This window comes from Alexandromys fortis, unplaced genomic scaffold, assembly GCF_014885135.2.
Source record: "Alexandromys fortis isolate MF-2015 unplaced genomic scaffold, M_Fortis_MF-2015_v1.1 scaffold_147, whole genome shotgun sequence".
Taxonomy (NCBI): domain Eukaryota; kingdom Metazoa; phylum Chordata; class Mammalia; order Rodentia; family Cricetidae; genus Alexandromys; species Alexandromys fortis.
In genome coordinates, this window is record NW_026068029.1 from 953,484 (window position 1) to 981,368 (window position 27,885).

Consider the following 27,885-nt stretch of genomic DNA (forward strand, 5'->3'; position numbering starts at 1 on the left):
AAGAGACAGAAATCTTTAATAAATAAATAAATTAATTAAAAAAAATAAAAAAATAAAAGTAACTGTGCCCAATGTGATATGAAAGTGTGTATTAGGGATACTGGGTATAATAAAAATGGTTTAAGGGGGTTGCCATAGGGAGATGGAGGAAAGGTAGGGATGGTAGAAGGGTTTACCAAAACTAAGGATGCATTTAAAATCATGTAAGAAACCCATTACTTTGTAAACTAATTAAAAATATAATTAAAAACATCCGACAGGAAGTATCCTGCATGGGTGGGTAATACTGTTCCCAGAATACATAAGTCTTTCCAAATAGATTTGATTTTTATGTGTAATGTGCATGCAGGAGCTTGCACATCATAAGATCCTTTGGAACTGGAGTTACAGACAGTTGTGAGCCACTTTGTGGGTGCTGGGATCAGCATATGCTCTTAAACACCAAGCATCTCTCCAGCCCAAGCTATAAGTTTTGAAATGAAAATTCCAGTGCAAGGTATGGGATACCTCCCTATGACTTGCTTACCAGCAAGGCCCCCAGAGATTTTCAAAACAAAATTGGCTATTGCCATTGCTCTTGATTGCCTACCAGAACTAGTTACTAGGACTCCTTCTGAATACACCACCTACTTTGTTTGCAGGACAGAGAGAAATCAAACTGGAATTGGCCAGGGAACTACCTATCTGCTGGCTACTTTTCATAGGACCATAAAGTTATTATGCAGGTTGGTAGAGAAGAAAGATAGTCAGTGGTATACATAGTGGTTAACCCTACATACTTTGATATTGACTAGGCTAGCAAGATGTGCACACTGAGGCAATAGCGGCATAATTGTTACAGGGGGTGCCAATAATTTTCTGTTGTATTATAGTTCTATTCCCCAAGAGGGAATAAATGCCTGGTACTGTAAATGTGACCAAAAGTCGATAACTGAGTAGGTCATAGGCCATAGAGGAGAATCTATTACTGTTGCTTAGCTAACAGACATGTCAATTACATATATATTTGTGTTTATACTCCAAAGACTAGTACTGCTATCAGATGTGGCCAGAGAAGTCTTTTGGTAGTAGGAAGTGGTTAGTGCAGGCTTGTAACTGGTCAAAGTACTAGGAATAAATGATTGTTGAGTTCTGAGTCCTAAATGTGACACTTCTATCATTCTTCTCCAAGGACTAGAGAACATTATGGAAGAGGAAATGGAAGGAATCTAAGAGCCAGAAAATGGGGAGGAATTGTAGGAAGCAACGCCATTTGAAAATGACATGCCCATTGCAATTATAAACACATAGCAACTTAAGTTACCTTGCCTGTGAGCTGCATAAAATTGGGCCATTCAATATTTCATCATGGATAGGGAAGGCCAGTGGGGCTATTAGCAGTTAATAGTGGTAGAGGCGACTTTCTTTAATGGTGTAGATACTGATATGTTACCCGTGCTCCAATTTAAAAATAAAACAAACCTAAACATTCTCATATAAGCAACCAATTAAACCCACTGGGTCGCAAAAAAGATATGAAAGAGAGGGACTAGTTGGAAGAAGAAAGGGTCACCAGGAAGGGAAAAGAGACAGGAGAGGATAATGTAGGATAAATAAGATAATAATGCGTTATATGCATGTATAAAATTATAAAAAAGTTCCAGTGTCCCTTTCCCATCCTTTCCCAAGCCACCTCTAAACTCCTAGACTGAGAAGAGCAAAGCTCAAGGCCAGAGATACTGTTCTCTTCAACTCTTTGTCTCCAATGTTGGCACTCAGTAGAGAGTCAGTGAGTATTTTAAGCAGAATAAACAAGCCTGAAATAAACTGTTTATGTGACCTTTGCAAAGTTGTATAAAACTCTTCTGAAAAAAACCAATATTTTCCAATTTCCAAAAAAGGTCTATCATTTTTAAATGGTGAGACAATCAATGATATTCAGACTGTATTGTCATAAGCGATTTTCAGAATGCAAATTCAAAAGAGTGTCTACTTACCTCCAGGCACCTGCTCCATAAATATCTTAATGTAGCCATTCTCGGAAACAGAGCCTAGGTATTGAACAATGTTGCGATGCTTGAGATATTTGTGCAGGGCTATTTCTTCATGCAGAGGCTGAGAGTACCTATTGCAGAAAAAAAAAAAGCCTGTGTCACTTGTCCAATCCTAGGGCTCTAGGCCCTAGTAGTCCTTTAACAGTATCCACGTTGCTGCTAACCATCCCTTCTGGGATCTCTTTCTCAGATTCCATGAGAACATTTAAATTCCTACCTGTAAAATTCAGGCTGAGTATTCCTAATCCAAAAAGCTACATGATCAAAAACATTTGTATATCAACATGACACCAGTGGAAAATGCCACAGTCAGCTTTGTGTGGTGCTTCATTGTCAAAATGAAGACACACCAAAAGGCAGAGAGAGAATATCCAAATTCACAAAAGCAGAAATGAAAAGGGGGACATAACAACAGACACGGAGGAAATACAGAGAATCATCAGGTCATATTTAAAATCCTGTACTCCACAAATTGGAAAACTTACAGGAAAGGAACAATTTTCTGGATAAATATCACTTACCAAAATTAAATCAAGACCAGGGAAACAACCTACATGCCCCTAAACGGAAGAATGGATAAAGAAAGTGTGGAATATGTACGCATAAGAGTACTTACTACTCAGCGGTAAAAAACTTGAATTTTGCATGCAAATGGATGGAAATAGAAAAGACTATCCTGAGTCAGGCAACCCAGACCCAAAAAGAGGAATATTGTATGTACTCACTCATAAGTGGATTCTAGTCATAAATAAAGGACATTGAGCCTATAATTTGTGATCCTAGAGAAGCTAAATAAGAAGGTGAACCCAAAGAAAAACATATAGTTATACTCCTGGATATTGGAAGTAGAAAAGATTACCAGGAAAAAATTAGGAACTAGGGGGAGGAGGAGGGGTGAGGGTAAGGGGAGAAGGGGAGAGAAAAGTGAGAAGGGGAGGATGGGGGGAACTTGGTGGAATGGGATGGTTGGGATGGAGGCAGGGTGGATATGGGAGCAGGGAAGTATATATCTTAACTAAGGGAGCCATTTTAGGGTTGGCAAGAGACTTGACCCTAGAGGGGTTCCCAGGTGTCCAAGGAGATGTCCCCATCTTCCTTGCCTGAAATGGCCCTATCCTATAGCCATACTGATGAATATCTTGCATATCACCATAGAACCTTCATCTGGCGATGGATGGAAATAGAGACAGAGACCCACATTGGAGCAATGGACTGAGCTCTCAAGGTCCAAATGAGGAGCAGAAAGAGGGAGAACATGAGCAAGGAAGTCAGGACCACGAGGGGTGCACCCACCCACTGTGACAGTGGAACTGATCTATTGGGAGCTCACCAAGGCCAGCTGGACTGGGACTGAGTAAGCATGGGATGAAACTGGACTCTCTGAACGTGGTGGACAAGGAGGGCTGACTGAGAAGCCAACAGCCACCATCAAACTAAATGGAAAGAATCTCAAAGTCATCCTACTAAAATCAGAACAAGACAAGGTTGTCCACCTCTCCATATCTATGCAATGGGTTATAGCTAGGAAAATAAGACAACAAAAGAAGATCAATGGGATACAAATCGGAAAAGAAGTCAAACTCTCACTATTGTTGATGATATGATAGTTTACATAAGCGACCCCAAAAATTATCTCAAGGAACTTCTACAATTCAAACACCTCCAGTAATTGTGAAGGCCCAAAAATGTGAGCAGATTTCCATCCTGACAGATGGTCAGGATATGCAAGCATGCTTTTGCTTCTTTTTAATTGGAGGTTACCTGGAAAAGGGCTGCATTTAGGAGACTTGGTCTAGGGTGGCTTCACTGCCTAAACAATGCTAATGACTTGATGTCTCAAAGTGTTAAAGCAATTAACTGTTCAAGTTGTCCTTTGTATCATGTTAAAGAAGTCTTTTGTTGCCTTTGTCCCCCTTTTGTATTGGGGTATAAAAGTGTATGGAAAGTTAAACTCGGACAATTTCAGTATTCACTGGAATGCCCTCCCGGTACTATTCTATGGTTTCTGTTTTACTGTTTTTTATGCATCCTCATATTCTTTACTAATTTTTCTAAATCTCCACGCACCGATCCTGGCAAGTGGTGTTTTTGTCGAGGCTGGTCCCAGACAAGTCATGTAGCAGGATATAAGATTTACTCGAAAAAATCAGTAGCCCTCCTTTACACAGATGATAAATGGGCTGAGAAAGAAATCAGAGAAACATCACCCTTTACAATAGCCACAAATCATAAAATATCTTGGAGTAACTCTAACCAAACAAGTGGAAGACCCATATGACAAGAACTTTAAATCTTTGAAGAAAGAATTTGAATAAGACACAAGAAAATGGAAAAATCTTGCATGCTTATGGGTAGGCAGAATTAACATAGTAAAAATGGCAATCTTACCAAAAGCAATCTACACATTCAATGCAATGCCCAGCAAAATCCCAGCAAAATTCTTTACAGATCTTGAAAGAACAATACTCAATTTTATATGGAAAAGCAAAGAACCCAGGATAGACAAAACAATCCTGTACAATAAAGGAACTTGTGGAGGCATCACAATCCCTGACTTCAAACTCAACTACAGAGCTACAGTACTGAAAGCAGCCTGGTATTGACATAAAAACAGACAGCAGGACCAATGGAATGGAATCAAAGACATGGATATCAATCCACACATCTTTGAACGCCTGATTTTTTACAAAGAAGCAAAACATATCAAATGGAAAAAAGAAAGCATATTTAACAAATGGTGCTGGTATAACTGGGTATCAATATTCAGAAGAATGAAAATAGATCCACATCTATCACCAAGCATAAAACTCAAGTCCAAATGGATCAAAGACCTCAATATAAATCCGACCACACTGAAGCTCATAGGAAAGAAAGTGGGAAGTACACTTGTACGCATTGGCACAGGAGACCACTTCCTGAATATAACACCAGTAGCACAGACACTGAGAGAAACAATTAATAAATGGGACTTCCTGAAACTGAAAAGCTTCTTTAAAGAAAAGGACAGTAAACAAGACAAACGGAAGCCTACAGAATGGGAAAAGATCTTCACCAACTCCACATCAGACAGAGGGCTGATCTCCAAAATAAACAAAGAATTCAAGAAATTGGACACCAAAAGAACAAATAATCCAATAAAAAATGGGAGTACAGACCTAAACAAAAAACTCTCAACAGAGGAATCTAAAACAGTTGAAAGACACTTATGGAAATATTCAACATCCTTAGTCATCAGAGAAATGCAAATCAAAACAACTCTGAGATTCTATTTTACACCTGTAAGATTGGCCAAGATAAAAAACACTGATGACCACTTATTCTGGAGAGGATAAGGGGTAAAAGGAACACTCCTTTATTGCTGGTGGGATTGCAAGCTGGTATAACCCCTTTGAATGCCAGTATGGCAATTTCTCAGAAAATTAGGGAACAGCCTTCCTCAAGTCCCAGCAATACCACTTTTGGGTATATATCCAAAGGATGCTCAATTGTACCACATGGACACGTGCCCAATTATGCTCATAGCAGCATTATTCATCATAGCCAGAACCTGGAAACAAGCTAAATGCCCCTTGACTGAAGAATGGATAAAGAAGATGTAGAACATTTACACAATGGAGTACTACACAGCGGAAAAAATAATGACATCTTGAAATTTGCAGGCAGATGGATAGATCTAGAAAACGTCATATTGAGGTAACCCAGATCCAGAAAGAAAAATATGTACTCACTCATAAGTGGTTTTTAGACATGAAGCAAAGAAAACCAGCCTACAATTCACAATCCCAGAGCATTAGCACCCAGAGCTGGAGGCAACACTGACAACTATGGTAGATGTGTCTATGGTCCATGATTATTTCTGTTGGGGTCATGATTATGTACATAGATTCTCTACAGAATCACTCAACAGTAAGCACTGCTGTGTTTTTGTTTAGATTTAGATGAGGTTTAAATTTAAAATAAAGTAAACTAAGAACATGAAGTTGGATGGGTAGGGAAGCTGGGGGGTCGGGGAGGATCTGGGAGGACATGGGAGAGAACAAAGAATATGATCAGACTCCAATGTATAAAAAATTCAAAAAATGTAATAATAAAATTGCTAAGTTGTAATACTGATGGTAGAAAAATAGCCCCAAATCTATGGTAAGGTTGAAGACCACAGTTATTAACAAAATTTGTATTGTGAAGCTCTGAGTTTTAACTGCATTTAAGTTCTGTAATGATATATCCAGACAAATCATAGCCATTTTCAATTTTTACAGTGTAAATTTAAGAGCACTCAGTCAAGGCTGGAGATGTAGCTCAGTGGTAGAGTGCTTGCCTAGCATGTTCGAGGACCTGGGTTCTATCCCCAGCACTGAAATACAAAGAGAAAAAAATTTCTCAGGCACATTTTAAAATATTTTCAAATAGCTGCATAAAAAGTAAATTTTCAGACATAGTTGTGGGAAGAAATACAATTTTCTTTTGAAATATGACATTCTTTAATCTATAAACTTTTAAGGAGTTGGATTTTTCTTAATAGAGAACAAAAGCAGATTACCCTTCTAATACGATCATCCTAAGTTCTGACAACATAAGGTAGCCACACCATTCTGCTGACATAGATTAAATCCTTACACCATCAGTGGTAGGCTTGGGATACAGATTGCTGAAATGGAGGACAGTCCCAACTTGCCTGTTATCTCTCTCGGGGATTTCCTTGATGGCTATTCGTACTTGATTACTGAGATCTCGGCCAGCATACACAATCCCATAGGAGCCTTTCCCCAGGACAACTCTCTCCCCATTTGCATCATGGTCATATTCATACTAAACAAGGGAAAACAATGGGACAAAAAAAAGACAAAACACAACTTACTGAAAATAAGCCCAAAATTTATGTAACAAGTTTTCAAAATTACAAAGCATTATTTGAGTGCCAAGCAAAATATGGTTCTTAGGCTATATACTTTTCATTTAACAATTATTCTCATCTGTTTATGTATTTATAGAATGACTTAATGAAATGTAATATCAGAAAAGTAAAAATAAGACTCATCTGTAAATTACCTGGCTTACCTTTTTGAGATTTTTCACCATTTTAATGCTGCAATTTAAAACTTTCTAAGGATGTTAAATACCACAAATCAGTATCTTCCTGCATGATCACTTATCAACTTGTCAGGAAACAAGCCTCTTTCAATAGCCCAAGAAAGAATTAAAAGTCAATAAATGTTAACATCTTAATATTGCATGTTGGGAGGACTCCCTTTCAGTCATATAGATCTAGCACATGTTGCAAATACATTTTACAGTTGAGATAAATTGCTAGTCCATTTCATCTGTCTTCTCATAAAAACCTGTTGCGACCCTGCTTGATGTGGTAGCACATGCCTATAATTCCAGCACTCAGGAGGCTAAGACAGGAACTTCATGGAAGCTCAGGGTTATCTGGACTACAAAGAAAAAATAACTTGCCTTACAAAGCAAAAACAAGACCAGTGAGATGGCTCAGTTGGTATCAGTGCTCACCACGCAAGCCTGATGACCTGAGTTCAACCCTCCCAAACCCATAGAAAGGAGAGAATTAAGTCCAGAGTTATCCTTTGACTTCCACACATAGCATGCACATACACAGTAAAATGAAAATGACAAGTGTAATAAGCCATTGCAGGCAGCTGCATTTAAATTTATTAAATTTACGTAATTATTAAAACAAAGATAACAGTAGTCTAAGCAACTCTTATGTAAAACAGAGAGAAAGGAATGAGTATTTCTGGGGTTTGGCATGTCCTCACTGTTTGTACTTAACCCCAGAGCAATTTATACACTAATCCATAAGTTCCTTCCTATAGGGTGCTCATGACAATTAATACACAATTAAGATGACTAAAGGGTGGGTCCTCACTGTCTGACAGACTTATTTCACAGCTTTCTCTCTTCCCACACCTGTTGCCTTTACAGGGAATCACTCACTTCACTTCTGCAATACACTTTTGATTGTCAGCTAATAATTTTTGTACCTTGACCCAATAACTAAATGAACCCTTTCGATATAATAAAATTTCAAGAAATTGTAATTACTAGGAGAACTTGAATTAGTGACAAATCTGAATGACTGAAAGATTAAAATACAAATAAATGATGTCGTCATTGTGGACAACTGTGCTGTCTACATGAGTTTATGATAAGGTCACTTTCCTTAAAGTGATTCAAACCTTGATATAGTTAATATACCATGTGCAGGTAGATATAACTAAAGTCCATTTAGGCAAAAATTGGTTTCCAGTTTGTCAAATATCTCTCTTGGAGTCTCATAAGTAATATTAACTTAGAAAAATATACTTTGCATAGTTATGCATAAAAGAAAACTTTAACCCATGGCTATTTTTCTTAAATATTCTGACTGACAGGATCCTATGATCATAAGATTATTCTACAGACACTTTAAACTTAATTTCTGAGACCATGGACAATGACGTCTGGCTGGTTTTCAAAGGTATCTTGAACTATGTTTAATAGAGGATTCACATGAGAATTGAGACTTTTTCTTTAAGCACCAACAGTATATATATTAAAGGATGTTTTCCTAGTTCTGGATCTTCTGTGATTTACCTCTAAGGTGTCTCCATCCGCCTCTCCCTCCAACTCCACTGTACTGCCCACTCCATTGTTTAGCATCTCTTTCACCAAAGTGCAAAACCTAGAACAGCAAATGTCACAGAATACCACCCATCAGGAACGTTCTTTCCCCTTATGTTTAACTTAACCTTATTGTATTACATTATACTTACACATAAAATAAACAAGTTATGGAACAATCATTCTACCCTTGATTTGACATGGTACTTTAGTGATTCCCTAATCTAGTTCAAAACATATGTGATATGTAAGTACTCTTCATGAAGTGTCTCTACCAACTAACTAGTTGGTTACCTGAGACTAAAGTACCTCTCTTAATGTAGCACATATGTAAAACACAAGAACAGTTTCTCTTCTAGTGAACTGAAGACTTCTTTTTGTAGATTCCATCCATAGGCTAGAGTTAACTACATTTTCTGTATAGGTACCACATTTCTTTATCCACTTATCAGCTGATGGACACTTAAACTGTTTTCATTTTTGGCTATTAAGTGCTGAGATACACTTGGGAGTACAGATGTCCCTTTGACAGACTAATTTCAGGTCAGAATAGAGTGGGGATTACCAAAGGAGGAAGACAGCAGAGGACGGGGGGGGGGGGATAGAAAAAGATGATCAGGGGCTGGAGAGATGGCTCAGTGATTCAGAGCACTGGCTGCTCTTCCAGGGAACCTGTTTTAAATTCCCAGCACCCACATGGCAGCTCAAAACTGCCTAGAATTCTAGTTCCAGGGGATCCAATACCCTCACATAGACATACAAGCAGACAAGACACAAATGCACATAAGGTAAGAATAAATCACTAAAAAAGAAAGAAAAAGATGATCAGTGGATACTAGGCTATATCTAGTTAGGACAGATATGTAGATCAATGGAATAGAAGTCTATAAATTTAGAGGGCCAACTCATTGTATAAGAGTGCCAAGACTATTTGATGGAGAAAAGAATATTCTTTTCCACCAATGGTATTAGGACAATCAAGTACCACACACAAAAGTTAAGTTATATTCCATCTTATAGTATATTAAAAATTAATTAAAGGGATGTGACATAACTCAGTGGGTAAAGTCACTTGCTGCCAGACCTAAAGACCTAAGATTAATTCCTGGGATCCACATGCAAGAAGGAGAAAACCTATTCTAGCAAGTTGTCTTTTCACTGCAATGTGAGCACCTTGGCATGCCCCTAACAATAAGTAAAATGAATTAAAATGCACCAGATATCTAAATGACAGCCAAGCCTATTAAATTGATAGAACCATAGAATCATTCTTATAAAAAAATAAATTCTATAATAATAACCAGAGTACCTCGAATTAGGCAAAGCATTTTTATTTAAATTTAGTTTTTTATTTATGTGTGTTTATGTGTCTGCTAATCAGTACACATACCATGTGTGTGCAGTGATCATGGTGGCCAGAAGAGGGCAATGGATCCTCTGTATATGGAGTGATTGTGAACTGCTTGTTGTGGATTCTCTGTAAGTACTCTAAACTGCTGAGACATCTCCAGCCCCTAAAACCTTAAGCAAAAACAAAAATTTCAGATGACAAAAATGGATAAACCTAATAATTAAAATGTTTGTGTTATAAGTAATACTATTAGTGATATGGAAAGACAACCAAAGAATGGAAGAAGGTCTTATAAATTGTATCTGGGTATGTATGGAGAATATGCAAGTTAATAAATAATAAAATAATAAATAACAGAAAGACAAATAACCCAACTAAAATTGGACAAACATCACTTTCACTAGCTGATCCAAGATAACATCATGAGTAATAATATTGACTGTGAAGGCTTGAAAGAAAATGGTCCCCAAAGGGAGTGACATAATTAGGAGGAGTGGCCTTATTGGAGTAGGTGTGATTTTGTTGGAGGAAGCGTATTACTGTGGAGGTGGGCTTTGAGGTATCATATATGCTCAGGATACACCCAGTGAGACAGACCACTTCCTGTTGCCTATAGATCTTTGTTACCTGTCTAGCACCATGTCTGCCTGCATGCCATCATGTCCTACCATAATGATAATGAACTGAACCACTGAAACTGTAAGCCACCACCTCAATTAAGTGTTTTTCTTTATAAGCGTTGCTGTGGCCATGGTGTCTATTCACAGTAATAGAAACCCTAGGACAATGAGTATCCTTTGATATGAGTGACTAAGTAATATAGTATCTTTTTTCCTATTTCATATACATAATGCACATATAATTATGAGGAAACAGCAAACAACCCCTCAATTAAAAGACTACAACATATATTGCCTGTGCACTCTGAAAGTATTAAATCTTCAAGGTGGGAGAAGACTTTAATACAGAGATGGCAACTAAATGCAGCACACGATCATAGACTGGACTGCAAGCCAAAATAAAATATCTTGTTTTGGTATAAAAAACATTAGGAGAAAAATAAATGAAATTTTGTACTAGAATATAAACCCAGGGCCATCTTAATTCCTAATTATGTAACTATAGTAAGTATATAAGTGAAGATTCCTTTTTTAGGAAATATACTGGAATACTTATAGACATTGCAGCATTATCTCTATGGCTTACTCATCATTATTTTAGAGAAAAAACATGCATATAGAAACAATATGACTGTAGAAAAATGGTATCACCGAGGAATTCTGTATAAAACATGTTTGGAAATTATTTCTACTTTATTGAGACTTTCCTATAGTTTTCAACATTGGGCAGAGGAATTGAACACACATTTCTTTAAAGAGGATACCAAAGTGTCCAGTCAACATATGAAAAGATGCCTAGGATCATTTGTCATTATGGAAATGCAAACGAAACATAATGCAATTCAAACAAATATCAATTATAATAGCTAGAACTAAAAGAATAATGAAGACAGGGAGGTAGAGAAATTTGAACCTTCCCATATTGCTAACGGTAATGGAAAGTGGGAGAAAAGTTACTTTAAAATTCAGTATTTTGATGCCCAAAACATACAAACTTGTGTACTCAGGAAATCTGTACATGGATGTACATGGAAGAAAAATTCGCAACAGCTCAAAAGATAGAAACATCCCATATGACCAGCAACTGATGAGCATAAAATAAAATGCTACTCAGCACCCCAAAGCATCAAAGTACTGATTCTGGGATGCCATGGAAGACTCTTGAAAACTGGATGCTACTGAGAAGAAGTCAGGCATGGAAGTCCACATATTATATCACAACATGAATACAAATGTCCGAAATGGACAAATTCATAGAAATTTTGGTAAGTAGTTGTATAGGGCTAAGGTTATAGAGGGGGAGGTTAGGAGAAAATGGTAAGTGAATATTAACTGCTACTAGGTTTCCTTTAGGAATAGTGAAAATATCCTCATAGTATATTGTGATGGTTGTAAAAGTCTGGAACTACATCAATATCATTAGCTTATATACTCTGGATGGTTGGAATGTATGTGGATTATACCTCAGTGATGTAAAAACAATTAATTGTCTATGAACTAAAATTTTGAGAAAGACAGTACAGTTAATAAACATTTTTATAACAAAGATCTTTAAAGATCATCTCATAAATATGCTGCACCTAAATTAGCTATAACTCACCTATTACACTGAGCTTCAGTGGAAAAGTAGATTTGAAAGTCATCAGAATTATCATGGACATAAAGAAAACAGCACCGTTCATCAAACTTGGATAGGCTGTAAAATTTCAAAACATAAGAATGCTTATACAAATGCCAGAAGTGATGGCACATGCTCTTAATCTCAGCACTAGAAGACAGAGACAGATGGATCCCTGAATTTTAGGCTAGCCTGGTCTACAGAGCAAGTTCCAGGATAGCCAGTGTGACACAGAGAGACCACATCTCAAAACACAAACAATAACAACAAAAAATATATTCTGATGTTTAATTTTTAAAGAAAATCTTTTAAAAATCTACCTTAAATTTTCTTAGTTCCTGATTTTATTAATCATTATTTTAAAAGTATTTTTATTTTTAAATTATGCATATGTGTATTGCCTGTGTGTGCAGGTTCTGCAGAGACCAGCAGAAGCTTCGGGATCCTTCAGAGAGCTAGAGATACAGAGCTGGAAATTGGGATCCACCCAACCTGGCCATCTCTCTAGGCCCAATGATTCATTCATCCTTAGAAAATACCCCAACAATTTGCCTTTTCTTACTCTATGAAATTTAAAATTAGAGACATTTTTACTGATATTTCATTTGCATTTTAATAAATAAAGCTTGCCTGAAGATCAGAGAGTAAAACAGTCGCCCTGGTCAGCCTTACAGACCAGGCAGTGGAGACACACACCTTTAATCCCATAGCCACACTAGTTTACCATAGAAACCAAGTGGTAGTGGTGCACGCCTTTAATCCCAGTCCTAGAGAGGACTATAAGACAGAAGGAGGCAGCTCTCACACACAGTCTCATTCTGAGGATTCCTGGAGGCAGGATTGCCATTTCTGACTGAGGTAGAGGTAAGAGCCAGTGTCTGGTTGTTTTGCTTTTCTGACCTTCAGGCTGAACCCCAATATCTGTCTCTGGACTTTTATTAATCGTGCTACAGACATCTATATTGCAAATGTATTTATCAATTGATTTTAACATGTATCAAGAGATTCCTCTATATTCAGAGCAAAGAAAACATGCACAACAAAAGGTTAGAGAATATTATCTCTGTCTTCTAGTAGTTTATAATCTTACAGAAACAGAAAGATAAGGGTATTCATGAAATAATTATAACCTCAGAATACACTTAAAGTATCAGATCTCAGTATTCATGGTCACGCAATGTAAACTTGAGAAAGTCCTTCAAATGTATTCCAGTCTACTTCCACCTGATGTCTGGACCTGACTTACAGAGTTTCAGACAAGCAATATTCAGTTTGCTTACACAAAAGCCAGTAAATGAAAGTCGGCACACTCTTATCTACTCATAGATTGTGCTGTTAGAAAGTTCACTCACATTGGGTCAATGTGATATGACCCTCATTCTGCCAGGTGGTACCGCAGAGAAATCAGGTCAGTTTACCATCTATACAATTAGCTCTTTAAACAAATGAAGCCACTTTATCTGGCCCCTTGTTTGTCATTTCTTTTGATCCAGACCTTTTTTTTTTTTGTCTGTTTGTTTTGAGACAAGGTATTGCTGTACAGCTCAGGGTGGTGCTGAGCTTGCTATGTAGCCTCAGCTGGACTCCCAATTCATGATTCTCTTGCTTTAGCTTCCCAATAAATGAAACATTTCTTATTCTTATGCTGTAGTTGACACAAAGAACATGTATTAAAATAGGAACAGCTCAGGGTGATTCAAAACAAATTAAATCTAGGTTATAAATGAGCCAGTTTTGAAAAACTAATCTATAAAAAATAACTACCATAGGATTCAAAGCATGCCTGTCATTTTATGCTAGTCCTGAAGTCTGAGTCACAGCCCTATGCAAATCCCTGCTGAATTGGCAGCTAGAGGTATCTCTTTGAAGAGATATAAACAGAAGGCCACAACAACTTTTTATACAACATTGTTTCACGTAAGACAGTCTTGAAAATGCCTTTCGCACTATCTTGTGGTTTCCAGGCAGTATTATCCAAGTACACCGTTATTTCATTTAGTCACAAATGTATTCAGGACAGGATTATGCTGGGTGTGAAGGTAATTAGGGATTCATTCAATGGCTTCTGAGTTAAGTCTTATATTTAGAGAAAGAACAGAAAACTCCAGTCTAACTTCCTGATTTGATTAAAACAGAAAAAGCAGAAACCTACAGAGGCCAAGTGATTCTACTGTCACATATCAAAGAGAGAACTCTTATCTACTTCATAGCAACTCCCCCCTTTGGAATCCTGGCACATTGAATAGGGCAGCTAAGGTATGTGAACCTGGCTTGGGGTAAGCCAGGAAAGCTTGCCATTCCTGATCCCAAAAGCAAGTTGCATACTTCTTGGAATATATCATCTGTGTCCCTATTAACAGTCCCCCTACCTCCAGAGCTCTGTCCAAGAAGCATTACTCAAGTACTAGATGCCAAGTAACTCCTAACTTGAGCCTTTGGTGACAAGCACTTGAACGTTTTGGCTCTAAAAGGATATTCTTTGCTCAGTCACGAGATAGAACTACTCTTGAAAGTTTGCTAGCCAATCATTTCTTCTACTGCATTAGAAAAGTCAAGAGGCCCTTCCTAGCATCACACTATGAACTTCATATAGGACGACAATAAAGAGAATAGTCTGTTAGGTTCTGTTAAAAACAAAAATTAAGACATCATATCTTATAAGTGGAACCATCAAAGCACATTAAACACCACCATTATTTGTATTTAAACAGAAAGCATATTTTTTCTCATGTTCTTACCTTATTCCCTTAATAGAAGAGGGTGTAAAATTCCACTCGTGGATTTGTTTCTGCAAGTATCAAAGACAGAAGTTAATAACTTAATTTTTCTCAATAAAGTGTCATTTCTGTTTCATTCTATGGTCATTTATTTTTTTCTAGTTTGTTTTCAACAGTGATTAGGGGTTTGAGCCATACACTTCGCATAATTTGGAACACATAAAACATTTTCTAAGATATGAAAATGTACGTCTCTGATCCAGTTTAGAGCAAACAATGTAAATTTGAGATGCATAATTTGAGATAGCTACCCTACCCACAGAAACACATTGAGTAGTTTTTCATCTCTGTCAACTCAGTAGGCAAACTCTGAACTAGCTTTGGGACAGCCCATCTCAGTTGAGTGGCTTATAAAAATATTTGGAGAAGTGAGACTGACAAAACTCATTTCTCTTCATTTCACTTTTTCTCTGGACACAAAGCTAACCCCAATTTCAGTCTTTCTTGCAGTTAGGTGAGGCTATGTGACAGAGTCCTTACCAATGAGGTATGAGAAGCCCATACAAACCTCTATGAAAGCTGAGCATAGGGCACAAGTCTAATCCCAGCCCTAAGTAGGCAAAAGATTGCCACAGATTCAAGACTGGCCTGGTAACACAGTAAATTGCAAGCCATCTAGAGCTAAAGGGTGAGACCCTATTTTCAAAAAGTAAATGAAAAAGCATTTTTCCCTATAAAAAGCCTAACTCCTTCTTACAAAACAAACAAAAAACACCCCCAAACTCCTACAGCAATCTTCTACCTTCCTTTTCTCCAGCTGCAAAATGGTTTGAGGTCTTCTGCTATTAGCCTGGATATGGCATGAGGCAAACACAAAATTTTATCATGTTAAATATTGAAATTGAGGGTTGTTTTTTAACAGCATGGTAATAAAACTAACATGCTCCACTATATACTAAGACTCAACTTTCAAAACAACTGTCCCTTTCCTCTACCACCATTGCTTGCTCTTAAACTTTGCATAAAGTTAGGCCATGAAGGAAATGTCTAAAATACAGCTTCAGACTACACCACCAACATATAATTGTAGAAAATAATTTTATACAGGAAAATTCACTTGATTTCCTATAGTTTTTGGAAATTGGTCTTTGGGATTAAATAAACCACAGAAATAATCAAACTCCACAACTCAGCCTGAACTCCAAGAAATGGTCAGCATTTCTCAGCATACTACTACCTCATACTTCCAATAAGTTTGAATTCTTAATAAACCAGGAATTTCATTTCATTTTGCAGTGACATTACATGAAGTTGTATACATGTATATGAGTGTTCTCTTCCCATCATCCACACATATGCTATGAGGGAAAATATAACTGTGAAGAAAAAAATGTCATCTCACTCTAGGCAACTCACTCTTGCTTTTCAAAAGCTGCAGAGTTTCAAAATTGTAATGACGGCAAATGTACAATGTGTCTCTTGGAAAAACAAAACTTCTACCTCTTTGATTATTTCCTCTGACAAGTGTAAGAACATAACAAAACATTTTATTGTCAAGGAAAATTTTCTTTTTGAATAGTTCTTTTCCATTTCTTACTAAGAAAAGGCTAAGATATTTACAATTAGTAAGATAACATGCACCAATGGAAATTTCACTTAAGAGCCAATAACCATCCCAGGATTTCAAATGGAGGCCACACTGGTAGAATTCCAGAACATCAAAAACCCTTTTGCTTTAATAGCATTAGGTTTTTCTACAACATCTGTCAAAATATGAGGTATTTCACATTTATATCAATGAAATTACAAATCTACAGATCTGAACTTTGAAGTTTCTACCACAGTGATAGTAACAACCATGGTACAAAGTGACTGGAACAGGAATTTCCATCTCGAGGACATGGAGGTGGCTTGCAGAAGTCTGCCTAAAGGGAACTGAGGCAGGTTTACTGGAATTCTACTCCTTGACGTATGCTTACTTCTGAAGTGCTTTCTTTTCACCGTGTAAATTCATCACAGCATACATTTATGATTTGAACATGTTTTCATGTATATATAATAAAGATCGACTTTCCCCTGTCTGTAATATTGGGGCCCAGAAATGTTTCAGATTTTGCAATATATCCATAGATTTTAATAGTTGAGTACCTCTGATCTAAATATCTGAAATCTAAAATGCTCCAAAATCCAAAGCTCTGTGACTAATAACATTAGAATTTCAGATTTTGGACTACTTCGGACTTTAAGATTAGAGGGGTGCTACCTGTACTTCAATGACAAGATTTTAGAAAAACAAAGATGAGGCAAAATAAAATGTGTGCACTCTTCAAATGAGAAATATGTATACATGTACAAGCGGTACATTGTATCTATCATTTAGATATGTATGAGCACATATATATATATAACCTCTCTTTTGCACCCATGTTATTTAATATACACTATGCAGGATAAATACAAGCACATCATGGCATCTCATCCTCATTAATGATTGTTAACTGTATTTTCAACAGGAACATTACTCCAGAGTTAAACATTAGACAAGATTGCTGGGCTTTGCTTGAGATTTGACCATATTTGCTAAGGCATTTCTAATTTGAGTTTGAGTCTCTTTACTTTACAATGTTGTGTTTTATTTGTGAAAATAATTCTTGTTTTTACCTGATAACATAATCATTCTCATTTTTGCTAAGAGGGAAAAAAATAATCTTCCTTTGCTCAGCTAATGGTAGAAGTCCCCCTATACTCCATGGAAACGCACGCACAGCAAATAAACCTATCTAATGCGCTCATCAAAGGCATTGTGCTTCATTAGTGCAGAACTTATGGAAGAAAAAACCTAATGAACTACGTTATATAAACAGATGGAGATACTTCTATTACCATAAACCTGAAGACCCAGCTCAGCATTCTGTAATCTTTATAATGGACGATTATAATTGTTAGTATGAATATAAGCTTACAGAAGTTTGATAGTAGCTATCAAAGTTCTAAACACACATACTCTTGAGTCAAGCAGGCTCATCTGTAAGATCATTGACAAGGGTGAAAAATGGAAGAATCTTACTAGGTATCAATGAAAAAGGTGAAATAAAATAGGTTCATCTAGACCAAAAAATATGCTATACAATAAGAAAGCTTAAGAAACATGACATTTTAAAAATCAGGTGTGTGTGTGTGTGTGTTTTGTGAAAAACTGTCCATGATGTATAGAAATCTTTAAAAACAAGTTTCAAAAGCAAAAATATGTTAGGTCAAGATAAAAAGCACTTGTTGCACAAACCGAATGACCTAAATTTGATCCTCAAATACCAAAGAAGAACCACATCTTGAAAGTTGTCTTTGACCTTCACATGCAAATTATGACATATGCACATACATGAACACATACAAATAAATAAATACACATGATAAAACTTAAAAATTTAAATGTATTTTGTATTGCCACATAATAATGTAAAATGTCTGTGTGTGTAAAGTATGGAATATATGTGCATATATTATGCACATACAAGTGAGTTTGGAGCAAGGATACAGGGATATCCACCAAATCACTAGAGATGGAGGTAGAAATTAGGACAAGGATACAGGGATATCTACTAAATCACTAGAAATGGGGGTGGAAATTAGGGCAAGGGTTGAGAAATATGAAGGAACTTTATATATTCTGTATCTACTTCCCTAAAGACTGTTTTTTGTTGTTGGAGACAGAGTTTCTCTGTGTTATCAGTCCTGGCTGGTCTAGAACTAGCTCTGTTGACTGGGCTGGCTTCGAACACATTGAGACCCACCTGCTTCTGCCTCCTGAGTGTTGGAATTAAAAGACTGTGCCACCACAACCTGGCTCTTATAATCTAACTTTTGAAAAAAAAAACCAACTGTACTAGTTTTATATTGATTATACATAAACACAAATGCCCTCCATGCCCACATCCAAATAAGAAAGCTCTCTCTTCTTTCATCTGTGATTAGTTTCATAGTCTCATGATTTAGAATTCCTGCATGGGTTCTTATTATTTCTAATACTACCACATAAACTGTCCTATTTGAAAATCATATTGTTGATGAAATCATATTGAAGAAAGGGCTATTCATGATTTTCCCCTTACCATTTCTGTGGGTGAGACATGCCATAAAGAAACCGTTCTTTCCTCAGCTTCATTGTTGATAGAAACGTAAGAAGGCTGGTAGACTTTGGTTGGCTCTATTATCAGAACCTAAAATAAGAGCAGATTTTTACAAAACACAGCAATCTATAACAGGTGGCCCTGCCAAGTGAGGAAGTGGAAGAATTTGAATACGAAGGAGCAACTATGCCAAGCATGACTCTAGGAACCAGGTCTGTAGCATGGCACATAATCTCTGACTGTATGAGGGCTCTGTTCCAAACGTGGCATCCAAAACAATGAATACACAAGGCTATCCAATCCAATGCCACACAACACTCCAAAACGAGTATTGTCAGAAATGGGGAAGTTGGGCCTCATCATATAGGGAGGACCAAAAGGCCTTCTTGAGAAGGTGACAAAATGAAGGAAGTTACTGTTTTTGAGAGAAATAAGGAAGCAGACAGGGGGACCAGCAAGTACCAAGTATGTACATATGCAGGAAAATAAAAAATGAGTGGCGTTTCCAAGAAACATTAGTTAATTGGTTAAGCATATTGGAGAGCAGAAAGGAAGAAAGGGAAGGAGGGAGAAAGAGAGAACATAGAGATGTAGGTGGAGGGAGAGGGTGAGAAAACAAGTCTCCCAAACGGAGCAACAACACGTTTAATATGATAAGCCTAAGTGAAGCTTTCACAAGTGTCTGCTTTCTTTACTGATATGTACCTATCCAGTTTGCAAGATTTTAAAATGTATTACCTAGAAACAAAATAATTATAATCATTCCCAATAACTGCATTTTGAGTAGTTAATGAAATTCCTATTAAAATCACCGATATCCACAAAGTATCAAGGCATAAATATGAAATACAATTATTGAAATTCAATTTCTAGAATTATTTAGATATCTTACTTATAAAATTTATGAGATGCCCGTAAAACTGCAACAAAAACTAAATGAAATGCTAGAAGCAATTTGCCCTTTCAACAAAGTTTTAAATATTAATTAGTAGCCCTGGAGGCAAAGCAAAGTTTAGAAAAAGACAGCTTTAAATTACATGTATAACAGTTTTTACAACAAGATCTTTTCATTTTTGCCTTCCATTTTTGAACTTTGAACCAGATAATTTCTCTCTCTCTCTCTCTCTCTCTCTCTCTCTCTCTCTCTCTCTGTGTGTGTGTGTGTGTGTGTGTGTGTGTGTGTGTGTGTGTGTAGGAGGTGCTAGTCTACTTACTGGGAGACATTTACCAGACTCCCTAGTCCTTACACCTTAATGTCAGTAGTATCACCTCTTACACATAGTTCTAACAGCCCATTATGTGTCCTAATTCTGCCAAATGTCCCTTCAGTGAAACAAAATTACATTTAGTTGAGAATCACTATTTGAGAGACATGGGCACCTTTCCCCCAGAGATTAATTTATCATTTGCTGATTTCACAGAGGACTATTATCCAAATATTATGAATTGCAGTTTTCTTCCTTTTTAGAGTTTTTAATAATTATTTAGTATGAATCCCTAGTGTCTTTGTTCTATCTTAAAAGATTGGGACTAGCACTATTGCTCAGTGGTAGAATATTCGCCTAGTATGTTCCAGTTCCTAGGTTTAATCTCAGCAAAGGAACAACCAACCCTCCCGCCCCATTTAGTATATCTTACTGGAAATCTGAGTCCATTAGTAACTTCATTTGTTGCTTCAAAAATTATATCTAACCAGAAGTTAAGCCGTTCCTGCCTGGGTGAATGTTCTGTAATGGTTTTCTTGAAGCGCTGAATTAACACCAAGTTCTGAACTAATGACCGCAGGTACCTGGGGGGAAAAATCACAAACCTCATAAATTAGAAAAGAAACTGAAAGCAATTCTAATGCCTTTAAAAGAAGCCTCCCCAAACAATGCCTTATATACTTCAATGCGCATTTGTCACAAGCTCTTCATAAAGGCACTGAGCAACCACATAACTAGTCAGAAGAAATGCAAAGAACAGGCAAAATCAGTCCAGCAAAATTCTAAAAGACAGCTTTTTACTAACACCCCCATTTTAGTACATACTATCCAACGTTTCTTGGCTTTGTGGTTAAGACCAAACATCATTACGACATCTAATTGTAGAGAAAAGCATGGGATAACTGTTTTAGAAAACAATTAGTTCAACAGAAAATGCAATTACAAAATGCCAATATGTCAAATCCATTTTTTAAAAAAATTAAGTAACCTTTCTGTTTTAAGGTATTTTTAGAAATAGTATACTGAAACCTGTACATCCTTGATTCAGTATGCTCTAATGACAGTATCTTGCAAATCTATAGTACACTATCACAATCAAAATCATAGTATAGGATTAAAATCAAATGCTGCCATTGATACGGTCAAGGTAGAGCTCATGTCCATCGCTATAAGCCACCACACCTCATGGTGTTGTCCTATAGTATTAACTACTTCCTCCCTGTACCCATATTCTCCCTCAATTCCAGAAACTGCTCATCTAAACTTGTTGTCTTTTACTAAAAAATTAATAATATTATCAGGTAGACTTTCATATCAGGACACCTTGATTATGCCCAATATGCTGTTGTCACTGAGTATTTGGAAATATAGTTGTTAGGCAATGGTGGTTACAACCCCTCTTGTACTAAATATGAATGGTTAATATGAAAGCATCATTGTATTATTTAGTTCTTTGAGGATAAAGTTGGAGTAATCTAGAAAAGTAGACCAGTTAAGACTCTAGCTTATTTGTCTGGGTGCTTACCAGGCCTTAAGCATTCAAAATTGACACATTCCACAAATATGTCTGGCTCTAGTCTAGATTATTAATATTCTTCTAAGCTCTGGAATATCTTGTCTGCTAAAAATGTGTTTTCCAGGAGCCTTAGGCCATTAGTCTGCACTAACAATATGGTGGAAGCCTTGGCCCATGTACCATATCAGTTTGACCTCTGGAGGAGCTGAAGACTGATATTAAGAGCAGATACATGAACAATTTATACCTACATAATTAACTCTAATAAAAAAGCTGCAAAGCTGCACATCAAGGCTTACTGAACTTTCCTAGCGGACAACATTTCACACCCAATGTCACATATCAGTGATGGGAGAATTATGCACCATGAATACTGGTCCACTGAGAGATGGGAATTGGAAGAGGGTATATAATCTCCTCTAGACGCATTTCATTGTAACAAGCCATAAAAGTTTTGAGTTCTTTAAGTTCTTCCAGTAAATCCTAATCATCAGTCTGGCTTTTGGGTACTGGGCACTGTCAGTCAACTCAGGTACTGATGTAAAGGGATTAGATCCAATTGAGGTTTCCTCTCTCTGGAGTCTACTCGAACTGGTCCAGTCACAGCAACATACTTTAAGATTAGGAAGCTGTGCACAGCAGCCATTCTAAGAGTATCAGGGACCCAATATAGATGCACTCTTTCAGTCTAAGAGAACCTCGAATATGTCGACATGGTCTGAAGACCAAATATTAGCTTGTTTCTTCTGGGGAGAATAGGAAAAAGTGGGTATGATTGAAGAAATTTCTACCCCAAGAATCCAACTCATCTACTAAACTGCAAAGTAAGAGCTAGCAGGCAAACATGGGCCATTTAAAGTATTCTTTTTAAAAAATACATGCAAATATAAGGTAAGAACTAGTCAGAGAAATCAAAATCTGAGATGTTCCAAAACCCCAAAATTTTGAGTGTTATATCTGCACTTCTGTGCTTGAAAGTAGAGGGGTACTGTTTTGTAAAAGGAAGAAGACCAGAGAGAAGGAGAGGAGATGGGAGAAGGTAATGGGGCTGAGTACAGTCAATAAGTACACGATCATTCTTACAGAAGAATTGAACAATGAAATCCATCATTTTGCACAGTTTTAATGTTTAGGTTTTGAAACAGTTCAGTTTTGAGTTAGGGATGCTCAACTAGTAAAGTCTATAGAAATATTTTAAAAAAAATAAAGAAAAACAAGCCAGACTCCTAAATCTCAAATGCTTAGGATTCTAAGTATTTCTAATAAGGAATATTTAACCTGAAATAGATTCATATTTTAGAAAACTCAGATAACATGGATAAGAGAAAACATAATATTAAAACTTTTATCAAGTCATCTCTCTAAGGTAAGCACCTTAGAAAATACCTAAGAAAACATTCCTCTTTATCATTTATGCATTATGTAAGTATCTACTAAGCATTTATTATGAGAATATAGCTATCAATAAGGTAACCACAATTCTGATGGAGCTTCATATATCTATGGTGAAGTCTGATACTGTCTATGCTTTTTCTGTGAGTAGCATACCAAGCACACATTTGTAATTAAAATGAAAGTCTATAGAAAGGTGGTTCTCAGATTATGGTTCCCAGATTAACAGTATGAGTATTTTATAGCTTGAAATGCAAATTCTCAGGCTCTACTATAGATCTACTTTTTTTTTTTCAAGACAGGGTTTCTCTGTAGGTTTGGAGCCTGTCCTGGAACGAGCTCTTGTAGACCACGCTGGCCTCGAACTCACAGAGATCTGCCTGCCTTTGCCTCCCCAGTGCTGGGATTAAAGGTATGTGCCACCACCATCCGGCCACTAAAGATCTACTTAATGAGACACTGGAGTTTGGGCATCACGATTTATGCTTTCAGCAACACAAATGACTCCAATGAACAGTAAAGATTGGGAACCCTTAATGCAGAAAAATACAACCTGTACCTGCTCTTTCTCATTCTGATAAGCATATTTCATGTCTTTTGAGTAACCTTCTCTGCACAGTTAAATGTCTGACTCATGGGTTAATCTACAGCTGTTGCTGTGTCACCATTTTATTAATCAGTCTTTATTATTAGTCTTTTAGGCCCAATTTTCATCGGAGATGAACATCATTAAAGCCAAAAAACTAGCTTTAAAACTCATCAGGGTGCCACAGGAAGGAGCTGGAGTGAGAGCTTGTTACATGTAGGAAGCTGCCCTGAGAGACAAAAAAAGGGGGGACCTGTGTGACAAGGTCACTGGGGTATCCCATCCCTACCACAGAACAAGGGAATAGACCAGAGGCGCTCTCTGGAGGGTCTCATGGCTATGTAGGAGTCAGTACTTCCTTGGAGATAAGATCAGCTGGAAGGGAACTGACATCAGCTCCCACAATGGCAGTGGCAGGCAATGTCTTCCTCAGTGGTCTTGCTGGTAGCTGGGATAACCTAGGGCCAGAGGTCCTTTAATAGTATTAGCTGGCTGGGCTTCTATAGGAATGGGAGTACATTGTGGAATAGCCAGGCAGTATAGCAAGTGAGGAGGATGCCAATACCCTCACTGAAGGTCAACAAAAGACCCTACATCACCACCGAGCCAAGATGGCCAGCAGACTACTGAGTGTGGCCAGCCCAGGAACATCATTTTCTTGAGGTTCTTTTTCAGTTTTACTATGTGCTTTATCACAAAAGCATACACATACTAGTATTAAACAGCATTTTGCTCTTGAAGACACAATCTAAAAGAAGTCAAGACGACTGATAGTCTAGTCTCAGGGACAGAGCATGCAAGGATACATTCCAGGTGAGCACATCTGTCTCTTCCAGCCTATACATAAAAGCAACGACCCCCTCAGAGCTGTTATGTCTGTCTTAGTTACTTTAATGAAGAAACATTAAAATAGAAACAACAATTGTTCTGCTGGTTTTTAACATTTTCTCCTTGAGTGAGACATTTAGAACAGGTTCAGATATGGAGACATGAGATTACTAGGCACAGATGGGACTTACCAAACTGGGGGCTTCAGTTTGAACAACCTCTCTGCTGCCTGGACAGCCTTCCCAATATCGCTTGCCAACATGCTGATGGTGAAGAACTGACCTACGTCCCAGTAATTGTTCATTTTCTCCAGGCTCCCTTTTCTTCCCAATAAACTGTTCAGCCGGACACCTTGAGAATTGGAGTTTTGATATCATGAAACAAATCTTTCTAGTTCTGCCATATCATACAAGAATTTAGGAAAAGCATGAGCAGGCATTTTATTTGGCTGCTGTGTCAGGTTTGCTATTGTAAAGTAACTGAAAAGCAGCGTTAGTTATTTGAACGGACACACACACACACACACACACCTGCACACCTGCACGCGCGCACACACACACACACATCTTGTTGTGTAGGCCAGGCTCTCTGGAAGTCATTATGTAGAATAGGTCCCAGCCTCAAGGAGATCAACCTGCCTCTGCCTTCTGAGTGCTGGGATTAAAGATAAGTTGAACAGAACTTTTTAATGTTTAGCTTGTATAAATAAATCATAAATACCTGCAATAATGAACAGCTTTACCTATTTTCCTTAGTTCCATCGAAGTTTCAAACTGTTGTCCAGAAACTATCAGTAAAACTGCAAGGTTAATTCCAGAATAAAGAGATGACTGGAGTTCAAACCCTTTGCGATACCTATAATTAAAGAGCCACCAAATTCTTATTACATTAAGTTATTGATTTAGAATGAAATGTGCACACAATAATACAAATGATCTTTTCATGAAAATACTTATTACTCTAATGTTTTATAGTTCCCTCCCCCTAATCCTGATGAACAGGTACATACAGCGTCAAAGTTTTAAAAATGTAACAGCAACACAGTAATTTACCCTAAGAAGCTTTTAGTTTTTCTCCTAAGATATTTTGATTATAGAAGCTTGTATTGACTATATAAATAAGGAAATAAAATGAAAACATACAAAAGAAATTTAAACTCCATTATAATCCTCCAAAATGATAATTTGATATCTAAGTCTCATTTTAAGTTAAATTCCTCAGTGTATATTGGGTATTTTTATTTTATAGCAATAGCATCAATCATGGGTTATTTCTCTACATGCCATTTGCTTGCTTGCTTCCATTATCACAACAGTGAATCCCTTCTTCATGTACGACCATACTGCCTGAATAGCAGATCCTAAATGGCTATCAATGCAAATGTGTGGGGAAGCTGAGCGGTAGGGAATTTACCATATTAGGATAGGAAATAAGACAAAAAGTCTTAAGTGTGCAAGTTTATAGGAAGAACTTTACAAATTCATTTTAACTCTCATCTTTATTCTTTACTAGACACAAATGTTTATCCTATTAGCAAGTATGACTACTATGATAAAGAAAAATAATTTATTCAATGGGGTTGAATACCAAGGATTTGCAAACTACGGGTGATTTTCTTTTCATTTATGTGACAAGAGAATTTAGTGACACAATAATTCTTAAAGTGAAAAGCTATCATTCAGTTACAATGTGGTTTTATGAACTTTGGAGGATAACACAAGTACCACCACACAGACCAGAGGACAGCAAGAAAATCATTGCTACTCAACAGAAGTCCAACCTGTTCTAAGACTTTAAAATTTCATATATCTTACTGGATCTTCCCATTGTTTTTCATCACAATGAAAAGTTATACCAAAGCTAAACATGGGGGAGGTTCATGCCTCTATTCTCAATACTTGCAAGGCTGAGACAAGAGATTTGCAGTGAACTCAGTATCAGTGTCACCCAACAAGTGGGCAAAAAGAGCAGGTGATGTGAGATCACAGTCTAAGAGGAAGTTGAGCAGATGTCCCTCTCAATGGGTTCTAATGTATGGAAGTGGTTGGGAATCCCAGAAAAATTTGTGCGCATAAAAATTAGGTGGCCAAGATACAGCATATTTCTCTACCCTTTTGCTTTTGGTAGGCCACATGACTTATTTTCACAAAATGTAACACAAGTGAGTTCAAGTGAGTTCCTGAAAATTAGCCTCAGCAGGCCTTGTAGCTCCCACCTTCACTTTAAACATCAGCTGCCAAATATTCATGGGGCCATCTTAGGGTTCCTAGTTCTGCCTAACCCTCAAGCTGATAGCAACTTCAGGAGTGAGGACCAGGATGGGAACTGCCTCAAAATCCCACAGAATCACAAGCCTCCAAAAAATAAAATAGTTTTATTTTTAAATATCCTATTTAAAAACACAAATGAGGGGCTGAACTATTGCTCAGTAACAGAGCACTTTCCTATTATGCACAAGGTCTTGGGTTTGATCCCTATCACCCCCAAAATAAAACAAAATAAAATAAAATTTCAGAACACTCTCTCAGCCTTCTTTTTACCCTCCCTCTCTGCTTAACTCTCCCCTCAAGCCTCCAGCAGAAGTTGATATCCTATAGATTTTATTTGCTTGCTGACTTCTCTCAACAGCAAGGCAAGGTCCTTAAAGATAAGGATTCATGACTGTTGTGTCTGCATCTCCCATACAGAAAAGTATCTAGTACAAAATAAGCCTTGAATAAACATTTGTTGAATAAAGACAGGCAGACATGAATAGCTCACTGGGAGGATGATGCTCATTGGTGGTAGACACAATTCTGGAAAGGACAACTGGCAGAAGTACATGATGCCTCCTTTCTCCCGAATGAGTAAATGAATGGGATAAGCATAAAGAACAGCAGGAACCCATTTCTCACAGCTTTCTCTCAGAACCAGAAATGTGAACATCCCTAGACCACATATATTGCAATGGTTTTCACTGTCAGTTGGCAAGCATATATACGCACTAGAGAAAGCCCTGGCTATCTAGCCTACATGGTTCTGCTCTATGTAGCACTGTGTGTGCTATTTACCACTCAATGGCACTGTCTCTGCTTGCATCCTCTTCACAGCCTGAATCCAGGAAGATGTCCTTATAGATCCTACCACACAGGCAAAACATGTCAGGAGCTGGGTGATCACAGCTTTGCAGAACTTGGAGCATGACCCGAAGAGCCTTCTCACGGTCACCAGTGCCGTTTCTCCTGAAAAATGTTATGAGATCATAAACATCTAAGTTAAGATGTTTATATAT

At 37.2% G+C, this 27,885-nt stretch overlaps 1 protein-coding gene across 2 annotated transcripts in view; it reads right to left on the reverse strand.

The window, feature by feature from the left end:
• Window positions 1-27,885, reverse strand: part of Map3k15 (mitogen-activated protein kinase kinase kinase 15) — a 124,857-nt gene that overhangs the window by 30,010 nt on the left and 66,962 nt on the right. For both annotated transcript variants that reach the window (XR_007595734.1, XM_050164357.1), the window contains exons 7-16: window positions 27,665-27,835; window positions 25,357-25,469; window positions 24,806-24,965; window positions 20,726-20,876; window positions 19,070-19,177; window positions 14,982-15,031; window positions 12,226-12,321; window positions 8,628-8,715; window positions 6,709-6,842; window positions 1,977-2,104 (exon numbers count right to left, since the gene is read on the reverse strand). Coding sequence is in view for 1 of the 2 variants with exons in the window: in XM_050164357.1 (XP_050020314.1) it covers window positions 1,977-2,104; window positions 6,709-6,842; window positions 8,628-8,715; window positions 12,226-12,321; window positions 14,982-15,031; window positions 19,070-19,177; window positions 20,726-20,876; window positions 24,806-24,965; window positions 25,357-25,469; window positions 27,665-27,835 (1,199 nt within the window). In the remaining variant the exon portion in view is untranslated. The remainder of the gene's footprint in view (window positions 1-1,976; window positions 2,105-6,708; window positions 6,843-8,627; window positions 8,716-12,225; window positions 12,322-14,981; window positions 15,032-19,069; window positions 19,178-20,725; window positions 20,877-24,805; window positions 24,966-25,356; window positions 25,470-27,664; window positions 27,836-27,885) is intronic.